General features: G+C 50.4%; 1 protein-coding gene across 4 annotated transcripts in view; it reads right to left on the reverse strand.

The window, feature by feature from the left end:
* Positions 1-3,571: 3,571 nt before the first annotated feature.
* Positions 3,572-18,032, reverse strand: part of CDK12 (cyclin dependent kinase 12) — a 28,775-nt gene continuing 14,314 nt past the window's right edge. The window contains exons 5-15 of one of the 4 annotated variants that reach the window (XM_062595633.1): positions 17,330-17,500; positions 16,472-16,661; positions 15,507-15,563; positions 14,862-14,963; positions 13,512-13,589; positions 12,915-13,031; positions 12,195-12,326; positions 11,202-11,416; positions 8,875-9,324; positions 5,635-6,335; positions 3,572-4,243 (exon numbers count right to left, since the gene is read on the reverse strand). In XM_062595633.1, the coding sequence (XP_062451617.1) occupies positions 5,650-6,335; positions 8,875-9,324; positions 11,202-11,416; positions 12,195-12,326; positions 12,915-13,031; positions 13,512-13,589; positions 14,862-14,963; positions 15,507-15,563; positions 16,472-16,661; positions 17,330-17,500 (2,198 nt within the window). In that variant the 3' untranslated portion in view covers positions 3,572-4,243; positions 5,635-5,649. Of the gene's footprint in view, positions 4,244-4,642; positions 6,336-7,570; positions 7,948-8,874; positions 9,325-11,201; positions 11,417-12,194; positions 12,327-12,914; positions 13,032-13,511; positions 13,590-14,861; positions 14,964-15,506; positions 15,564-16,471; positions 16,662-17,329; positions 17,501-18,032 lie in introns of those variants that run through there. The other 3 variants (XM_062595634.1, XM_062595632.1, XM_062595635.1) reach the window with 3 other exon arrangements.

The raw sequence follows: 18,032 nt of genomic DNA on the forward strand, positions 1-18,032 counted from the left end.
TCCCCAATTCCTCCCCTGCCCCTCTTCAGAGATCATGTTGTCTCATGCTGCTCCCAGAGGCACCATTAATTAAAAATACATCCAATTAAATGGCAGGTGAGGACGTGCAGGCGCGGGCCCTTCCCCCCGGGCGGGCGCAGCTGCGGCGCGAGCCGGGGGCCGCGCCAGGCGCCCGCGCGCGCCGCGCTGCCGCCCCGCTCCCGGGGCATCCGGGCGCTCTGCCGTGGCCCCCCCGCTGCCCGCGGGAACATCTGTGCCGGGGCCGGCGGGGCGCAAAGGAGCGGGGAGGCGACCACGCCGCCGCGGCGCCTGGCACCGCCGAAGCCCCGCACGGGCCAGCACGAGGACACGGGGACAGGGGGACATGGCTGCAGCCCCGTGCCTCAGTTTCCCCACGGCCCTTGGGTGCAGGATCCCGCTGGCGCGAGCGCAGCGCCGGGCACCGCGGGGCAGCCGGCACGACGGCAGCCAGGGGGAAGCGTGCTGGGGCTGGCGGCGCTGGGCGACCCTGGGCCTCGGCCCCGGTGCTGCCGCGGCGGCCGGGCACGGTAACCCCAGGTGCCTCCCCGCGCCGGCGAGGCAGCGCGCGGGCTTGGGAAAACGCCCGGAACGCCCCCGGTCTCGTCCGGCGCTCAGGGCTGGCGCGGGCGGCACGGCCCTCGAGGGCTGCCGCGAGCACCCGGCCTTCCTCCTCCTCCTCCTCCTCCTCCTCGTGCTCCTCGCCGGGCGCGAAGGCCGGCGCCCCGGGGTGCCTTTGCCCGATGCCGGCCGCTCGCCGCCCGGGCTCGCCCCAAGCCGGCAGGACTCCGGGCCGGCCCCGGCCGCCGCCGCCCGACCCTGCGCCTTCTCCAGGCCCTCTTCTCCCCCCGCGCCTCCCCGTCCCTTTACCCCCCCCCAAATGCCAGTGAAAGGTGTTAACGGGTTTTGGAAGGAATCGTCCGAGCTGCGAGCGAACCTTCCCTGCCGGCAGCCGGAGCACCTGGAGGACGGGTAGAGCCGGGAGACGCGGGGAGCGGGAACGGCCGCGCTCGCGGCGTGGGCAGCGGGAGCCGCTGGCTGTGCAGAGAGCGACACCTGGTGACCGGCGCACACGCGTGTGCGCACACGCCGGCACACGCGTGTGCACGCATGCGGCCACGCCTGGGCGCATGGGCGTGGGCACGCACACGCGTTGTGCGCGCTCACCCGCGCCTGCGTGCAGCTCGCACACATGCACACGTGCGCGTACAAGCAGATGTGCCTGTGCGCATGCTCACATGCCTGCACACGCGTGTGCATACGTGCGCCCCTGCCTGCGTGCGTGCTCATGTGCACACGTGCATACGTGCCCCCATGCTTTCGTGCATGCTCACACGCCGCATGCGTGCACGTGTGCGCACACACCTGCATGCATGCTCACGTGCACACGCCTTGGCCGCTGGGGAAACTGAGGCACGAGGGCGTCCGCTGCCCTCCTCGGCCCCGGGCATGCGCGGCCCGGCTGCCGCCAGCGGCCCTGGGGATCGGGATCCGCTGGAGCGGCGGCACCGTCACCGTCACCAGGGCCGGGCCTGGACCGCACGGGCTGCGGGACTGAGCGCAGCCAGGCGCCTGCGGCACCGGGACCGGCGAAACCCCCAAAGCGTCGGCGCGGGCCGGGGCAGGACGGGCCGGGGCCGCGGGGCCGGCGGGCGCCGGCAGCCTCGAGCGCGGCCGAGCGCGGGAACGGGAAGATTTACGGCGCCGGCCCCGCTCTGCCCGCGCCGCACGGCCCCGAGCCGTTCGGCGCGGCAGCTGCCGTGGAGGAAGTTCAATGCAAAAAATAAATTAAATAGAATAAAACGCCGTGGTCACCTTGGGATGAGGCCTGGCGGGCTCGGCCGGCGCGGCGCGCCCGGGCACCGAGCCGGGCCGGCTCCCAGGGGGCAGCGCTGGTTTTTCAGGCTCCCTCCCGCGGCCCGTGCACGTGGCCCGCGTCTCAGCGCCCAACGCCGCGGTGCCCGAGCCGCCCGGACGCCGGCGGCCGTCGTCCGCTCCCCGCCGCCGCTCGGCCCCGCGCGGGCACGGGGGCCGCCGGGCCGGCAGCCTCCCCCGCGCCGGCCCCGGCCACGATCCGCAGGGCGATTCCCGGCTCCCAGCTGCCCCGCTAATAAATCAGGCGGCGGCGGCGGCGGCTCCGGCTGCACACGAGCTCCCTGCGCTCGCGCCGGCGCGGCGCGGCCGCCTCCGCGCTCCCCGCCATCTGCGCGCCCGTGTATTTTAGGACGTGTCGGCGGCGGGGACGCTAAACCGGGTGAAAGCTGAGCAGGGAAGCTGGGCGCAGAGCAGCGGCGCAGCCGGGCCCCCGCCGGGCCGCGAGGCTCCGGGCAGCCGCCCGGGAAGCGGGCCGGAGGCCGGCCGCGCGGGCGCACCGCGGCTCCAGCTCCCCGCTCCGCCGCCAGCCCCCTTTGCTGCCCGAAAGCAGCTCGTTGCCCCAGCTGCCCGTCACCCCCCAGGGCCGGAGCCCTGCGCTTTCCTCCGTTCCCGCCTCTCCGCCCCGGCAGCCTCCGCCGCGGCCCCGGGCTGCTCGGGGGTCCCACAGCCACTGGCCGTGGCCCCGGCTCCCGCGCGGCGCCGCCGGCCCCGGCTTGCGGCGGGGACCCCGGCCGGGGTCGAGCTGCAGCCCGGGGAAGGGACACGGGGGCGGGAGGGGGGAAAACCCATCAGCGCGCCGGGAAGCACAATAACGCAATGGAGCCAAAGGCAATACAGTAACAGGAAATATTTAATTTTCCAATCTCCACTTTCCATTTTTATAAACTGAAAAGAAAAAAAAAATTGAATATATTACAAAATATCTGTACAGAGACAAAGGTACAACCAGAAAAAGCGCGCTCAGTCTCGAAAGGAAACTCGGGAGAGGTACAGCGAGAGCCTGGTCAGACGCTCCTCCGGCGGCAGCAGGGGCTACAGCTCCTTAGACCCCGGCGCTAACCCACACGCGAGCCGTGCTCGGGAAGAAAGGAAGGGTGAATTGCCATCTACCGCTTCATCTGCAACCCGCACCGCGTTTCAGATCTGTTTGATGCATGTGTGCCCCCCCCCAGTAAATCCTTTTGTCTTCTTTGTACAGAGCCCCTTAAAAAGCAAACAAAAAAAAGGGGGAGGAAAAAGGAAGAAAACAAAGGAAAAGGAAGGAAAAGGACACTGGCAGCGACAGGGAGGAGGGGAGCAGGTCCGGCGGCTTCCCCGCCGCGGCGAGGGGCGCGTGCCGGGCAGCTCGGCCCCGCGGCCACCTGCGGCTCCCGCGGCCGGCTCGAGGAGAGGCGCTGCCGGCGGAGCGCCCGGGCCCGGCCATCTGCCGCGCGGCGCGGCGCCTTCCCCCGGGTGCCGCCGGCGCGGGCGAGAGCAGAGCAGAGGAGCGGAGCAGAGCGGAGCGAGCCCCCCGGGCTCCCCCGGCCCCGCGCCGCCCCGGCGAGCTGCCGCCGCAGGAAGGCCGAACAGGAGGCAGCAGCGGGCGACGCGCGGCGGCCGGCGGGGGCCCAAGCCCGCCCGCCGAGCGCCCGCTCCCGCCGAGCGCCCGCTCCCGCCGAGCCCCTCGGCCCGTTGGGGGACGCGCTGCGAGGGGGAAGGCGCCGGCGCAGCCCCGCACGCCCCCTCCTTGCCCGGCTTTTGGGGGCCCCGCCGGGGCCGGGCCAGCCTAGAGGCCGCTACTTTCTCGCCAGCCTTAGCTGCGGCTTTGCCAGTTTGGAAAGATAATAAATAGGCGTCCGCTTCCTACGAGGATTCAGCACGGTAACACAATTCCTCCCTCCAGAGTGGATGGGCTCAGGAAGAAAAGCCAGAATAGCAACAGCAAAAACTCCAACACATACCAGAGCTGGCAGCTGCATGTTGAAAAGAAATTTTTATATATATAAATTAAAAAACTCTGAAGAGGCGACTGGTTTATTTAGTGCACTCTGCATCTTACAGAACTTCTTTTTTTTTTTTTTTTTGTTTTGTTTTTGCACATCAGGCAGGCATGAACTGGCAATTAAAAAAAATTTACACTTGGAATTTTGCAAACTGTGTCACTCGTCTTTGCTGAATCAACAATACCAGAGTTGCTCTTCTTTTTATTCACACAGGGGGCCTTGCACATTACAGGCAATATATATTCCTTCCTCTCCTTCCTCCCTTGGCAAAGCTATTTCTTACGCAGTCACTTGTCTTTCTGTATAAGGCAGATTTTCCCTGTTAGAGAAGCACCACCTACTCAGGTGCATTTTTTGAATTTGTATCTCTGTATAAAAAGAAATAAAATCAAATTCTGTTAGTCTCCCGGCCTCACCCATTCCAATCCGTTTAACACTTCAGAACACTCTCAGCTCTAAAATTAAAAGAACAACTGCATGTTTTCCATAGGAAAGGCCTATGCGGGGAAAAAAGGTCATAAATATGTACCTTTCTTTTACTCATTTCTTTTAAGTCTTATTGAAATGGACAACACTGCAATGCTCTGCAGGAGGGAAAATCCATTGTAAATACTTCCTCGACAACAACAAAAATATATTCGCTTATAGAAACGATGCATTAATGCCTGTTAATCCTCAAAGTACCGAGATGCTGCTTAGAGAACCCGACCGAAAACTGCGTGCGGCAGCATCGGCCCCGAAGCACGAACGGCGCTGACAAGAGACACTCCCAGCTGGTGGAGCTTCCCCACCAGGAACATTTTTCTTTAATTCTTAAGATGTTTTGGAATTTACGAATTACAAAGAGAATACAGGTAAGTGAGGTGTTCTCTTCGGCTCTTAAGCATCTTAAAAAAAAAAAAAAAAAAAAAAGAAAGAAAAAACAGAAAAAAACCATTCCCACTGCAAACGTGCGGTGGAAGAGAGATACAAAACCCAAAGAGACCCTTCACAAAAGCCAATTTACTAAGGCTACCATCAAAACATAAATGATCGGGAGTCTGGGAGCCATCAGGGTGGGATTCGCAGCCTCCCAGGCAGCTCAAAGACTTGACATGGAATGGAGAAAGAGGAAAGGGACGGGGCCAGACGCTCGACGGAAAGAAAGCGCTGTTAAATAAATTCTGAGTACAAGCCAGTGCCACATCCTGGGTCTCCAAATCCAGGACAACTGATCCAGGTACCCCTGCATCAACATTTTCCCATTTCCTTTTTATTTTCTTTTTTTTTTCCTCTCTCTAAAAAGAGGATTGGAAAACAAAAAACAAAACAAAACAAAACCCTGCTTTGGGAAAGACTCTCCCTTAGCCCTACCTGAACACCGCCCCGTGCTCCCCTTTCCGAGGAGCTCTAGTGCCCAGATTGTAAAACATTCTTATTTCCTTCTTCCAATGTGGTCGGTTTGTTTCATTCCTATTTTTAAACAATCCCCCACCATCTGCTGGCTCAGGGCAGAAAGCTCACCGCATTTTTTTTTTTTTTTTTTTTTTTTTGTCACTAACCAAGCGCGAGAGGTTTGGCTAGCGAGACACCCAAGTTGGGACCCTACAGCACTTCACCGGGTGCCGGCCAGCAGCCTAGCGAGCAAGGAGCACAGAGAGCTTTGCAGCAGCTGAAATGCGGACGAGGCCTTGCTCCGGCGAGAGATGGGGGGAGGGAAAAAAAAAAAAAAAAAAAATCATTTCACTAAAGGTTGAGAGGCAAGGGAGGGAAAGATCACCGTGAAACGAGAGTCTTAGTAGGGGACGCCTCTCCCTCTTCCCCCTCTCGGAGGCACTCTGCCAGGCCCGCGATAGGCCTTCCCGTAAGCGGCAGCCTGCGTCGGGGCGCCCCAGCTGGGACCCGTCCCTGCCCCGCTGGAGCCAGCGGTCCCCGGCGCCAGCTCGCTGTAGTTTTGAATTTTGGCCTCTGGATGTACCAGCGTGTTGTTGCTCCCCTCGGCTTTCGTAAAGGATTGCCCAACAGCCGAGTGTATCGCCACGGGGACTCTCGCGAAGCGGAGGTCCTGGTCCCCTGGAAACTGGACAGATCCTGTGCCCTGGTAGCTGCTCGTCTCTCCAAGGTGGCTCACGGAGCCCAAAAAGGTCCTGCTTTTCCCCAGAGTCTGGGCAGAGGGTTCTAGTAGAGTTTGGCCAGAATTCAGCTCCTCGGCACCAAATCCCCCCTCTGAGCCCTCGGTGCTGTAAGTCCTGGACGCGTGGGACCTGACGTAGTCCGCAGGTCTCGAGGCCTGATGCTCGTGCGTCGCGTGGCTCAGCGACTCCGCCTCTTGCTGAGAAAAAAGCTGCAGCAGAGCAGCCGTCACGGCTGGGTTCAACTCCTGTGCTGCACCGGAGAGATCTCCTTCAGACAGAGGAGGCGGTGGCGGTCCGGGGGGCTCAGGGGGTCTCTTCTCTGGTGGGAGAATGCGAGGAGGACATGCTGTGGAAGGGTTACTTCTTTTAAACACCATCGTAAAAATCACGTGAACAGATATAAACACATTTACACAAAAAGAAACCCAAACAGCCTACCGAGACGGTCGGCTCTCTAGGATGCACTGGAAAGGAGGCGGAGAATTTTAAAGGCTGGCATTCCTTGCGAGATCAACGCACGTGTTCATTAACGTCTTCCCTGTACTCGTCCCATCCCCACACTCCCAACTAGTCAGCAACAGCTGTCCTAACACATGGGCATCCGTGGAGAGAATTCCTGCTCCCGGATCAAAGGCTAACGCGGAGAGGGAGACAGATGTGGAGCCACATGACAGAGCGTGTTCCTTGAAAGCGGTGCCTCCTGCCGCAGAGGGACACTGTGCCTTACTGCTCCATTAATACGCTCGCTGGCAGCCACACGGCTCACCGTACCGCTGAAGCGTGGCCCCGATGTATTTGTTTAAAAAACAAAACAAAGACCCACCCTCCCCTGCAGACGTCAGCTCCGGAGCGTACCCAGCCGAGGGCTGGAGGGAATGGGTATACCCTGCTGTGCCCCTTATCTGCTTCTCAGGAAATCCAATTCTTATCGGAGGCTTCCTTGCCTTGCCTGTTTTATGACCTTCTTAAGGAGTACATTTCTAGAGTACGGTCGAAAATAATCTCAACCCACAACTATTTGCATCCTATGTACAGATTGTCCTGAAGCATGTGAAAAATCACTTTTTTTTTTTTTTTTTTTTAATCAGACCTGAAGTAACAAGGATTTCTGTTTCCAAAGGATCTCTCCTAATGAGAACAAAAGCATCCTTCATAGCACACCCTCACAACCACCACGCTGTTACTTCGTATTACTGCTTCTGAGCCAGCAGCCAGAACAAAGCAGTCTGCTTGGGGAGTGTGAAGAGGCAAGAGCAGATCTCTGGCCCTCCCCCGTTAAGGCAGGGTCATCGCTAAAGGCGACAATACGCAGAGCAGAGAATGCAACTTCCTGCAGGACATCATCTGTTCCCTCGTGTCTCGCGTGCGGACTTCGCTAGCCAAACCCGTTCTGACTCCTGCAGAGCAACACACCTGAACTGACTTTGTCTCATTCATCAACAAAAGGATCAGCTACATTGCAATTAAAATTATTACTGGCGATGACGTAAGAGGCCACGAACACCTTAGTTGAATCAGATCCTCAAATCATTTGCAAAACTGGTTATTAAAAAGGTCAAACTTTATTGTGAAAACCAGTAGTCTTCCAGGACCACCCCTCCACCCATATCAGTCAGTCCACTTTAAAACTAGATTGTGTTTAAATCCAGAAAACAATCTTCAGGTAATTTTAAAGCCAAGCTGATTTGGGGACAGTATATCATTTAAAATAATTATAACAGAACAATGTTATTTAATTGAATCTGCTCTACAATAACCTAATTATTTTCCAGTTCTAGGGCAAAAAAGCACGATCACAACTGGCTTGTGGTGGGCGGGTGTGTTGAAGGCACGAGAACACAGCACGTTCAGCTACATTGCAGAGGAGTTGTATATCGGGCCAAAAGAGGCTCCCTGGAGAGTTTGAGACATACTCAGGAGGCGCTTCTAGAATTTGGTGAGGTCGTCACAGGATGTTGCTAATAATTCAAAAAATCAACAGAAACAAAAGACATGGAGACATTTACACTCACCTTTGAAAAGGAAATCCAAGAGTTCACTGATACAATCAGGTCTTTTAAACATGCCTCTTACTTGCCCTACCTGAGCCAATCATCTGGCTCAACTTCAGAAGTTGCTGAGTTTAGGACTCATGAAAATCAACTCTACATAGAGTTTAGGCACACTAAAGCCAGATGAAAAGGTTTCATGTACATATTTGCCACTGTCCCTCCCTTTTAGCACTCTCCATTCGTTCTCATGTTCTTTGCAATCTTGTCTGCACTTTCTTTTTGAGGGGCCAGAATAGGAGGAAGGGAACGGTGAAAAAGGTAATTGTGACAAATAGACTGGAAGAACTGTGTAACTGCAGAGATCATGTCCTGTGCAAAAAAAATCTACCCAAATGTGTAAACCCAACATGACATTAGTTGTGACTAATGACAGGGTGCAGATTACCAATTTTGGGGAATGTCAGAGCAAGAACAGAACCCTGCAAGTTTCCAGCTTATGTCTGGGGAAAAATGGAGCCATTAATCTTCACTGACCCATTCACAATGGAGCATTACAGCATTTTGTATGTTTTAGAGATGTGAAGCAGTTTAGTGTTTTGGCTTTGTTGTACTGGGAAAAGCCTCCTGAGCAGTTCAGCACTTACCACAAGGAGTGGGTCAGTGTTTTTCCCCCATCTTGAAATCTAACGCTTGACCACATTTAGCTCCCAGCTCCTTCCCTCCTCCCATCCACTCCCCTCTGCCCAACTTCACAAGCCTCCCTCTGTTACAATACTCAAATGTCTTAGTTCCTCCTGGCCGCAGTTAAACTAGAGGCACTTGTATGGAAGGCTTTAATTGCTCAAACAGGTGAATGACATCCAAGATATACAAGCAATGGTCACAATTATTTACCTGTACTTTCCTCTGGATGCAATGTAGGGGTTTTCCTTGGCCCCCGTTGCTCAGTGCTCTTCTCCCCATTGCTTTCCTCCAAGGTTATAACAGGCTCCTGGCTTTTCATCAGCTGACTTAGCAGAACGGCCAGCACGTTCTGCATATCTCCCTGAGTGCTGGCTGCTTCTGGAGTCACCTGCTCCTCTGGTGGCTGGGCCTCCGTGGGTGGCTCTTCTATGGCTTCCTCTGCTGCTGCTGCCGCCTGAGACTCATGTTGCTGAGTCGTGGCTTCTGTCAGAGCATTAATGGACTGGTTGAGAGCCTCCAGCTGCTGCTGCATCTCTGGGTTAGAGTGTACATTCAACAGCTGGGCCATCTGTGGGACACTCAGATCAGTCTGGCTCTGCAGCAAGTTCAGTAAAACAGCTAGTTCACTCTGATTCAGCTGCTGGGTGATTTCTCCAAGGCCTGTAGAAAACACAAGAATCATCACAGAAAGGTTAGGGAAAGCTACATCAGACTAGTTTGTAATTATGATCCTAACATACACCAACAAACACCTTCACCATGTTCCAGGGCCTGAAGAAGGCGGGGAGGCTTTAGGAGAAGGATTCCAGGAGAGTTCGCTCAGATTTCAGCTATCAGCTTGCCCCTTCCAGACTATGATCAGATCTAAGCAGCACTGCAGCAGCACCCCGTGGTACTGCTTACACACTGCACTCACCCAAGACTACAGTCAGACACTGCACAGTTAGCAGCAGAGGGAAGCTTTGTCACTGCCCTCTCCAATCTGCCATGGTAACTGCACACGCAGCTGTTCATTAAGTCAGCTCAGTTAAACCCAACGTCTCCACTCTCGGGGCAGTTAACTCATCCAGGGCATCCCAAGAACTGGGGTGGTGAACAACTACACAAGGAGTTATGCCAGCAAGTCTGAGGACGAGTGAGAAAATCAAAACCCTTCAGCCCAGCTCAGTGGTACTGACAGCAGCAGGTCTGACAGCAACTCAGCACCTTTCCAAGGTCTCTGTAGCACTTTGTGGATCAAAAGTCTCCCCTGTGCACTGAAAAACATGTTCCCCAGGATAGATTTAAGCTGCTGCTTGGAATGAAGGAAGTGTTCCACTAATACGGCAAAAGAAATTAGGCCAAGTAGAATGCAGTTCTGTGCTGAAAGCTGGCCTGAGATCACACAGGGCTCTGTCCCAACCTGCAGGTACGCAGGTTAGTCTGAAATACAACCCTTGAATGGCATCATCTCCTCCCGTGCCATGCTGGTGCAAAGTCTCCCTAGTGAGGGTGACAAGGGTGTCACTTTGCACTGACCTTGCCGGTCATGCAAACTCCTTGGGAGTCATGGTGCACAGGTTTGGTTTTGGAAGCTTAAAAATAAGCTCCCCTTGCTAATAGGCAACCAATAAATGTGATATACTCTTTTCTCAGCTGTTTGCTCATCTGACTACCACCTTTTGTCCATCTGCCATGTTTCACTGAACACATGGATTGTGCATTCCCTGGAGCAAGAGCTGTCTTACTTGTTATTTGTCTGTTCAGCATTTGACAAAGGAAGCTTCAGCCTGCATCTGGGTTTTTACAGATCTTCCACAGAACAATTAGCCTGGTCTAGGTAACTTTGTGTACCTCTACGTTACCAGGAAGCAAAATATGTCTCCTCAAGCTATTTCCTAGACACCAGAAGGTTGATCAGAGTGTTGGGAACAATGCACAAGTCCTGGTCCAGCAAGTCATTATGACCAAGTAATTTTTTTCTGCAAGAAGCTTTGTGCAAAGATTTACATTTCTGCCCACTGGTCACTAGTCTGTTACATCACATGCCTTACATGCCTCACCTTTATATAATCTGATCAATAAGATCATGAACTTTTGCTCATTTGCACACCCTTTACATGGCAGTTCCCTTCAGCCTATTATTTGTTACTCTGCTGGTCTAAGTGACTCAAGAATTCCTTTCATCATCATCCTCCATGAAAGCATGTTTAGGAACCAGTAATGTAAATCATACAGTGAATTTATAGTCAGCTATTCAGAGACTCCCAAAGATCATCCAGAATTCTGTGTAGCCACTAATTTTCAGAGTAGAAAGAAAGAAAGAAAGAAAGAAAGAAAGAAAGAAAAAAGGAAATAAAATGGAGGAAAAGAGAAAAATCACCACAAAACAAAACACAACTCCCCCATCCCAAACAGGAAGAGTCTGGTAGGCTGTTTCTGTAGAAGAATCACACTAGCTTAAAAAGAGGCATAAGCTTCTGCACCCAGTTCAGACTGAGACAGCAGAGATGCAAGTTATCAGTAGGACCTTTTTACAGACCAGACTAAGCACTAACCTACTGCATCTCCAACACTAGGCTCTGTTTTGAGCTGGGCAGGCTGTGGGTGCACAGGACTGCTGTTGTTTTTGACAGTGTCTGTGCTTGTAACAGAGGTAGTTTCTTTCCGAGAAACTTTTGATAACGGTGGCTCCTCCACTGGAATTCCACTCTGCCGCTGCCGTCGGCGTTTCTTGCTCCACAGCTCATGACAATCCTGCCAATGAGGAAGGCTGGAAGAGAACAACAACTCTTAATAGCTAAGAAAGCCAGCAAGAATATTAATTTTATCCTTGAAGACCACAGAAAATCATTTGTGCTGTAAAGAGAAGCACAGATATCCCCTGACTGCAATCATAATTTTAAACTCAGAAGGGCTGAGTCCTAGAACCGGGAAGGGTACATCAATGGCATGTGAAGCATTTAATTTGCACTAGGACCTTACTGCTGTAAGGGCTGGTTACTACAATGCACACAACCTGCCATAACTGTAAGCCCGTTAAGCTTTGAAAGTACAGTGGCTTTCAGTCAGCAGCTGCCATCAGGAACTCTGAAGGAAACAGGAATCTTAAAAGCTATCACTGTACTTGCATGCAAGGAACCTGGAGTTTCATGATCTGCTTGAGGCGGGAGAAGAGAGCTATGGTGCAACACTGCTCAACAGTCACTACTCTAGCTGATAAACAACGAGGTCTAGCCAGTCCTCCATGGCACAGCAGACAGGGATTTTCTACAAGTTACTCCTCTGCTCTAACACTGCTGGAAGATGTTGAGCCTTAACAGCATCAAAAAACCTGAGTTTTAGAAAACCACCATTAATTATGAGGCAGTAGGGAAGCACAGGAAGAGCTATTTGCTCAGCCGTATGATAAAATACTGGGGCATACAAGAGAAAAGAGGCCAGAAATCTTGACTCATTTTCTGTCTGAAAACAAAGCCAAATCACGGCTCCTTCCCCAAGCTCACTTAGCAGAGAGCCCACTGTGGTGGCAGATGCCAGCTAGAACTTACTCCGGAGGTGCCATCTTGCTGAGGTCAACATCCTTAAGGAAGTCACTCTGCAGGGCCTGTTCTGCTGTGCAGCGCTTACTGGGGTCCAGCGTCAGCATGTGATCCAGCAGATCAAGAGCAGATAAAGGAATGCTGCACAGAGATTTGGAAACATGGCTGAATTAAGAGGTTATTCTGAACAGATGGAGAAGCCCACTTTCAGAGAGTCCACCTCAGACCTAGAAGTAAATTTTGACTGCATAGGTTTCTGTTAAGTAACGCAGCAGCTCAGAGACATCATCAGAATAGGCATCAGATTTGTAGTATTTTCAGTCTAATTTTTGCCATTTATAAAGAGCAGCACTGCTACAAATCCCAAGAGATTATCACACAATTATACTCTGCCTCCAGAGAACACATCTGTGAAGTCAGACAGCCTCAGCACTGTGCAAATGCCATCCTGTGAAGTTTCTAAGTACAGACTGACAAGGCAGACTCTAGCTAGAAGTGTCACAAGTACAAGAGGCAGGAAACCTCTTCAGGAGGCACCTGTGGCAGACCAGATATTTAGAAAGGTGACAGTAACCACATTCCGGCCTTCCACAGATGGGAGAAGCCTCTTCCTGGAAAGGGCTGCAGGGAAGCAGAAACACTGCTTCATCCTGCCAGGTAGACTAGAGCCAAAAGATGGCATATCAGTCATACAATATCCCTATGCACCTCTCTCCTACTGAAACTCACAAGGAGAACTCCTCACGCAGGCGCCTTCGGTATTGCTTCTTCGGTTTCATAGTGTTGAAGTAGGGCAACTTGATGACATCTGGCCACACTGCTGGACAGGGGCTCCCACAGAGTCGGCTGAGAATCAGAAAAGCAGATTACTATCAGCACGTGAAACGCATCTAGAAGGAGAACAGTCACTAGCCAAGTGAAAACATTTCGTTTTAAGCAACTTAGCATATCAACAGCCTAGGGATGTGCACACTTTTACAAGGATTAGATGAACAAGGAAATATCAAGGACAGAAGAAAAAGCTTATTTCGAGTTTACAGCCACCTAACAAACTGAATGTTCAGTGGTGAGATCTAATTTAAGGTCAGGATTTTTGCATTCAGCTAATAGTACCAGTTTACTGAGGTTGCATACATTAACAGACACATACTTGACTGCAGGCGTGGACATCTAGAGGCCTAACCACTCACATTTGCAGTTCTAGTCATTTACTGGTCCTAATTTGCAGAAAGATTAGAGGAAGAGGACTCTTATAATATACAGAGTATGTGCCTGAGCAGTTTCTGCAGTACCTCTTCTCATAGGCATGCATGTGCAATGCTTTACCTGATTAATTCAAGCTGAGCCAGTTCCAGATTGGCTTGGAAAATAGGCTTCTTTGTAAACAGTTCCCCGAGGATACAGCTGGAAAGAGGAAAAGCAAGAGGTCATGACAGTAAACTCTTGGGATGATTGTTTGAACACTGCAGCATTTCTGTTCAGAAGGAGGTTTGCCTAAGGAGAGTTATTTGCGTCAGAGCTTGCAGTTGAGAAGCGACAAACTAACCTATGTGTAAAGAGCCACCAGTTCTAGGCAGCTGGGAAATAAGATTTACTAGTAGGCTGGTTAACACATCACAGGCTTAACGCTCTAACTCTTTGTGGGGAAAATGGGAAGTGTCAATATCATGATGAGAAGAACAGTCAGTCATCCTCTGCTGCCAGTAGCCTACCATTTATCATTGCCAGGTACACAACACTTACATACATGTCAGTGCACACAGTATTTTTTAATAGTTGGAAGACAATGAGGGAGGGGAGAGCTCTGACTCATTCAGTCCTTAACATCTATGCTTAAGCCTTGACAGGAATGACAATCGGCACCAAATATAGCTGTGGCCTGATACAGGCACCTGTCTGCTGGAACAGGACTAACCCTACTCATTTGGCACAGGACAGTGAACAGCAACTGGACCTTCACAGCCAGAATTTCCACAAGTAATCAGCATGGCCTGCCTTTTACAAAGTCTCTGCGGCTTGTGTACTAAACTTCGCTGAGAGTTTACCCATGGGTATCACAATAGGAAACACACTTTGGACAATCCAGTCCCACTTCTAAACGCTGAATACTCAGAACTCTGGTTCTGAGCTGCTTGGAGAAACATCTATCTTTGCTGCTGAATTGCCCAGAGTCCTCCTGTTCACAAGATTCCCTACACTACTGGGGATCCAAGGTCTCCACTTCAAAATTCTCAGATTTAGCTAAAGAACCCAAATTAACAGAGCTACCAAAGAGGTTACACAAAAAACACTCTATTAGGTCATGAAAATCCCACACCAAAGCTATGACCAGCAGAGTAAGAATGAAACACGGAAACTGTCTGTCCTCCCTCCTGATCTTACTAACATATAAGCATCAAAGATTGGATAGTTAAATTTTTAAAGACTGAGAAACACTAAAATATTAAGTAGATACGTTTTATGCTCGTCTGTGTCAATATTAAAACATATCTTGTTCTAGGAGCTCTCATTAAATGGTTTAGCTTTTGTTAGCTGACAGAAACCTCTCTCTTTAAAGCACAGAATTTGAAAGGATTCCAATACTACTGGAACATTCTTTGTCAATAGCTAAAACAGATACAGTCACAGAAAACAGCAGAAGTCAGATTATGCAAGAGACACAAACCAGGTACTTACCCGCAGCTCCATACATCTATGGCTGGTGTGTAACGCTCCTCACCTAGCAGCAATTCTGGAGGTCGATACCATAATGTAATGACTTTATTTGTGTATGGACGGCTGTAATGCAAGATACATATAAGTAAATTGAAATTAAGAGCCACAGAATGCTTAAAACTTTAATTACTACTTCCAAACTGTAGCGTTAGGCATTTAAGTAGAAGTGGTAGGCTTTCAGGTACCTATACTTCCATCACACCTGCCTTTGCTAACAAAGCAGGAGGTTATATGTGCTCAAGATTGAAAAATCCTGACCTGCAACAGACTGTCACTACTGAACAGTGATTGGTGTCATCCATTTGGAGCAAAATGTGCAAACTCCCCTGCAATACCACAGGAAATTCAGGGAAGGTCCATGGCAAGTAGAGAAGATGTTTCAGTTCCTTATCAGCTGGTTGGTCTAATGAGATGCTATTAACACTAGCCAGGAGGATGTGTTTCCAACAGCTGGAGCAGTGTTATATCTCTTATACTATATTGGAGCTCATTACTCGGGTAGTGCTGGGACTCCCCAAGTAACAGGGCTATGGGGATATTAAGAACAAAGGAGCTCATTCCACTTATGTTAGACTTTCTCCCTTCTTTCATCCCACCATGCCTTACCTCTCCTCGGAACTGTAGAGTCGGGCAAGTCCAAAATCTGCAAGTTTGATTTGCCCACTGAAAGACAAAAGCGATTACTAGTCTGAATCACAGTAGAGATTACACGCTGAAAGCAGTAGAATGTAAGAAAACTCCCCCACACAGTAGGAAGCCCTAGCAAAGCAATGTTTGCAGTAATTATTTTGGCTAAACCAGTCTTAGTTTTCCAGATCCTGCTTAATCCTTCAAAGAAATGAAAATACACGCAACAACTCAGGCTCATCCCTATCATAAAACCTACCTAATGGATCATTGTCCCAGTGAAGTCTTCTACATGTATATCAACATGTGGATGCAATTATGTGCAGTATTATTCTCACTAGCTCAAACTTTTCTTATGGATATTCAGATAAAGACTTGAGAATTAACAGCAAAAGCCAAACTAATTTATCCTATGATGAACTATGTTACAATCAAACAGTGCTATCTAAAAAAGAGTGAGAATTCATGGAGAACTGCTACTTCCTACTTTAACCTTCAATGCTTTCTCTGCATATAAGCACTTAAAATAAACAGTATTTTTGCCAAAATGCCTTGGAGGCAGAGTACACTGAGACCTGTTTAAGTCAACAGGAAAGCAGCACAACTGTAAGGAACTGCAAATCTGAGCAGAGGGTCTCACATGGAGAAACTACTACCAGCAGAAATTTAAACGTTAGAGCATTGTTAGAACTGTTTCCCTTTGCAGCAGGAGCTATGTTCCTAGATAGTGGCAGCACCCAGGAGACCTACTGCTTAATTAGAATCATCTGTCACACCACTGGCAGAAACACGCAAGACTGTATTCCTTCAGTGGATCAAAACCTTCTACTCCTAAGTGTATTCAAGGTGAAGATGACAACTGTAGGCTCTCTACTTAAATTTACTGAACCCCCATGAGCACAGGGAAGTCAGTCTGGACAAAACTGTATCTAGCCCTAAGTTACCTGTTGTTCAGTAAGATGTTGGAGCACTTGATATCTCGATGAAGGAAATTCTTTTTGTGACAATAATCCAGGCCCTCCATTAACTGTTTCATGAAGGACTTGATATGGTCCTCTGAGAAATGTACCAAGCCAGATTCTAGCAGCCCCATTAGGTCATGGTCCATGTACTCAAACACAAGGTAAAAGGCACCTGGCAAAACACAGCAAGAAATCACTTAAAACTAGAAAGACAAGGGAAAGGGAAGAATACAAGTAGATCAACTAATTGTTGAGATATTCTTTTTTTGGCATAGTTAGTTGTGTTCTGTTGGTGCATTTTTTTTAAAATATAGTCTTGTGGTATGTAGGGTTTACTGCACCCCAGAAGGAGTTTTACCCAATGGGAAAACAAACAAAAAGCCCAAGTAGCCCCTCTAATGTATCAGGCTGAATACCTGAAATCAAAGCACATCCCCCCAAAAATGAAAGAAAAACCCCAAACTAAAAAGCTAGTGGGATGCTAGAACACCCTTCTTCCACACTGATGGAAGATCGAAGACTTCTCACGCTATCAGGTATTTTATCAGCACTAATCAGTGCTACAAGTGACTCTGCAAGAATAAATGCAATGCATCCATGTGCACAGGCACAAGCCTGCATCCATCCCTCCCATGCAGCGCAACAACTCATGTTAATTGGAACCTATTATTTGATGAAAGACCAAAACCAGATGACAAAGTTGGCTGGAACTGTTGCATCAAGAAGGAACACAAAAAAGAAAATTTACATAAACCAAAACTTAGATTTCTAGTTTTACACTATGAATAAGTTGTGTCACCTCTTTGGCTAATTGAAACCACACCCTGCAGCAAATAATACCTTTGTCCTTCTTGAAATCCAGTGCATCTTGTTTGTCTGTGACAATTTCCTTCATGTTAACAACACTGCGATGGATCAACTGCCGAAGGATTTTGATCTCACGGATGGCTGTAATGGGGAAGCCTTCCTTTTCATTGTCCAGTCGCACCTTCTTTAGGGCTACCAATTCACCTGCCGGAACAAGCCAGTGTCAAAGCATCCACACATATCACTGCTAACAACTCTGTGGGTTTCCAGGAGGAAGTTAAAAGTACCTATGGGCACAATCAACATCCACTAAGAAAAAGCAGAGTCAACTTGAGTTACCACCCTACTTTTTGTTAACACTGCTCTATCAGAGGTTATGACACATGCAACTCATTACGATAAATGACACCAGCATTCCTGCTCTGCTTCAGCGGAAAATGGCACAGGTAAAACTTCAGCTTACCCTGGAAACCACTCCAGCCCTTTCCACAAGCTCTGCTACTCTAACATCTGACAAAGGCACACTTAAAAAGCAGGGTTCAGGGAAGGTCTGTGGCTGCCATAGCTATGCCTATGATGACTATCTGACCAGGTACCAAGTTGTACCTCAAACTTCAGAATGCAGCTTGGCACCAGTTCACCAGTAACAGGATTTCAGAGCCTCTGTGTTTTGCCCTCTCCTTTTTTTTAAGCCCATTTTGAAAGCACCTGCTGTAAATGTTCATTCCAGGGCTAG

The sequence above is a fragment of the Rhea pennata genome, chromosome 26 (genome assembly GCF_028389875.1).
Source record: "Rhea pennata isolate bPtePen1 chromosome 26, bPtePen1.pri, whole genome shotgun sequence".
NCBI classification, from domain to species: domain Eukaryota; kingdom Metazoa; phylum Chordata; class Aves; order Rheiformes; family Rheidae; genus Rhea; species Rhea pennata.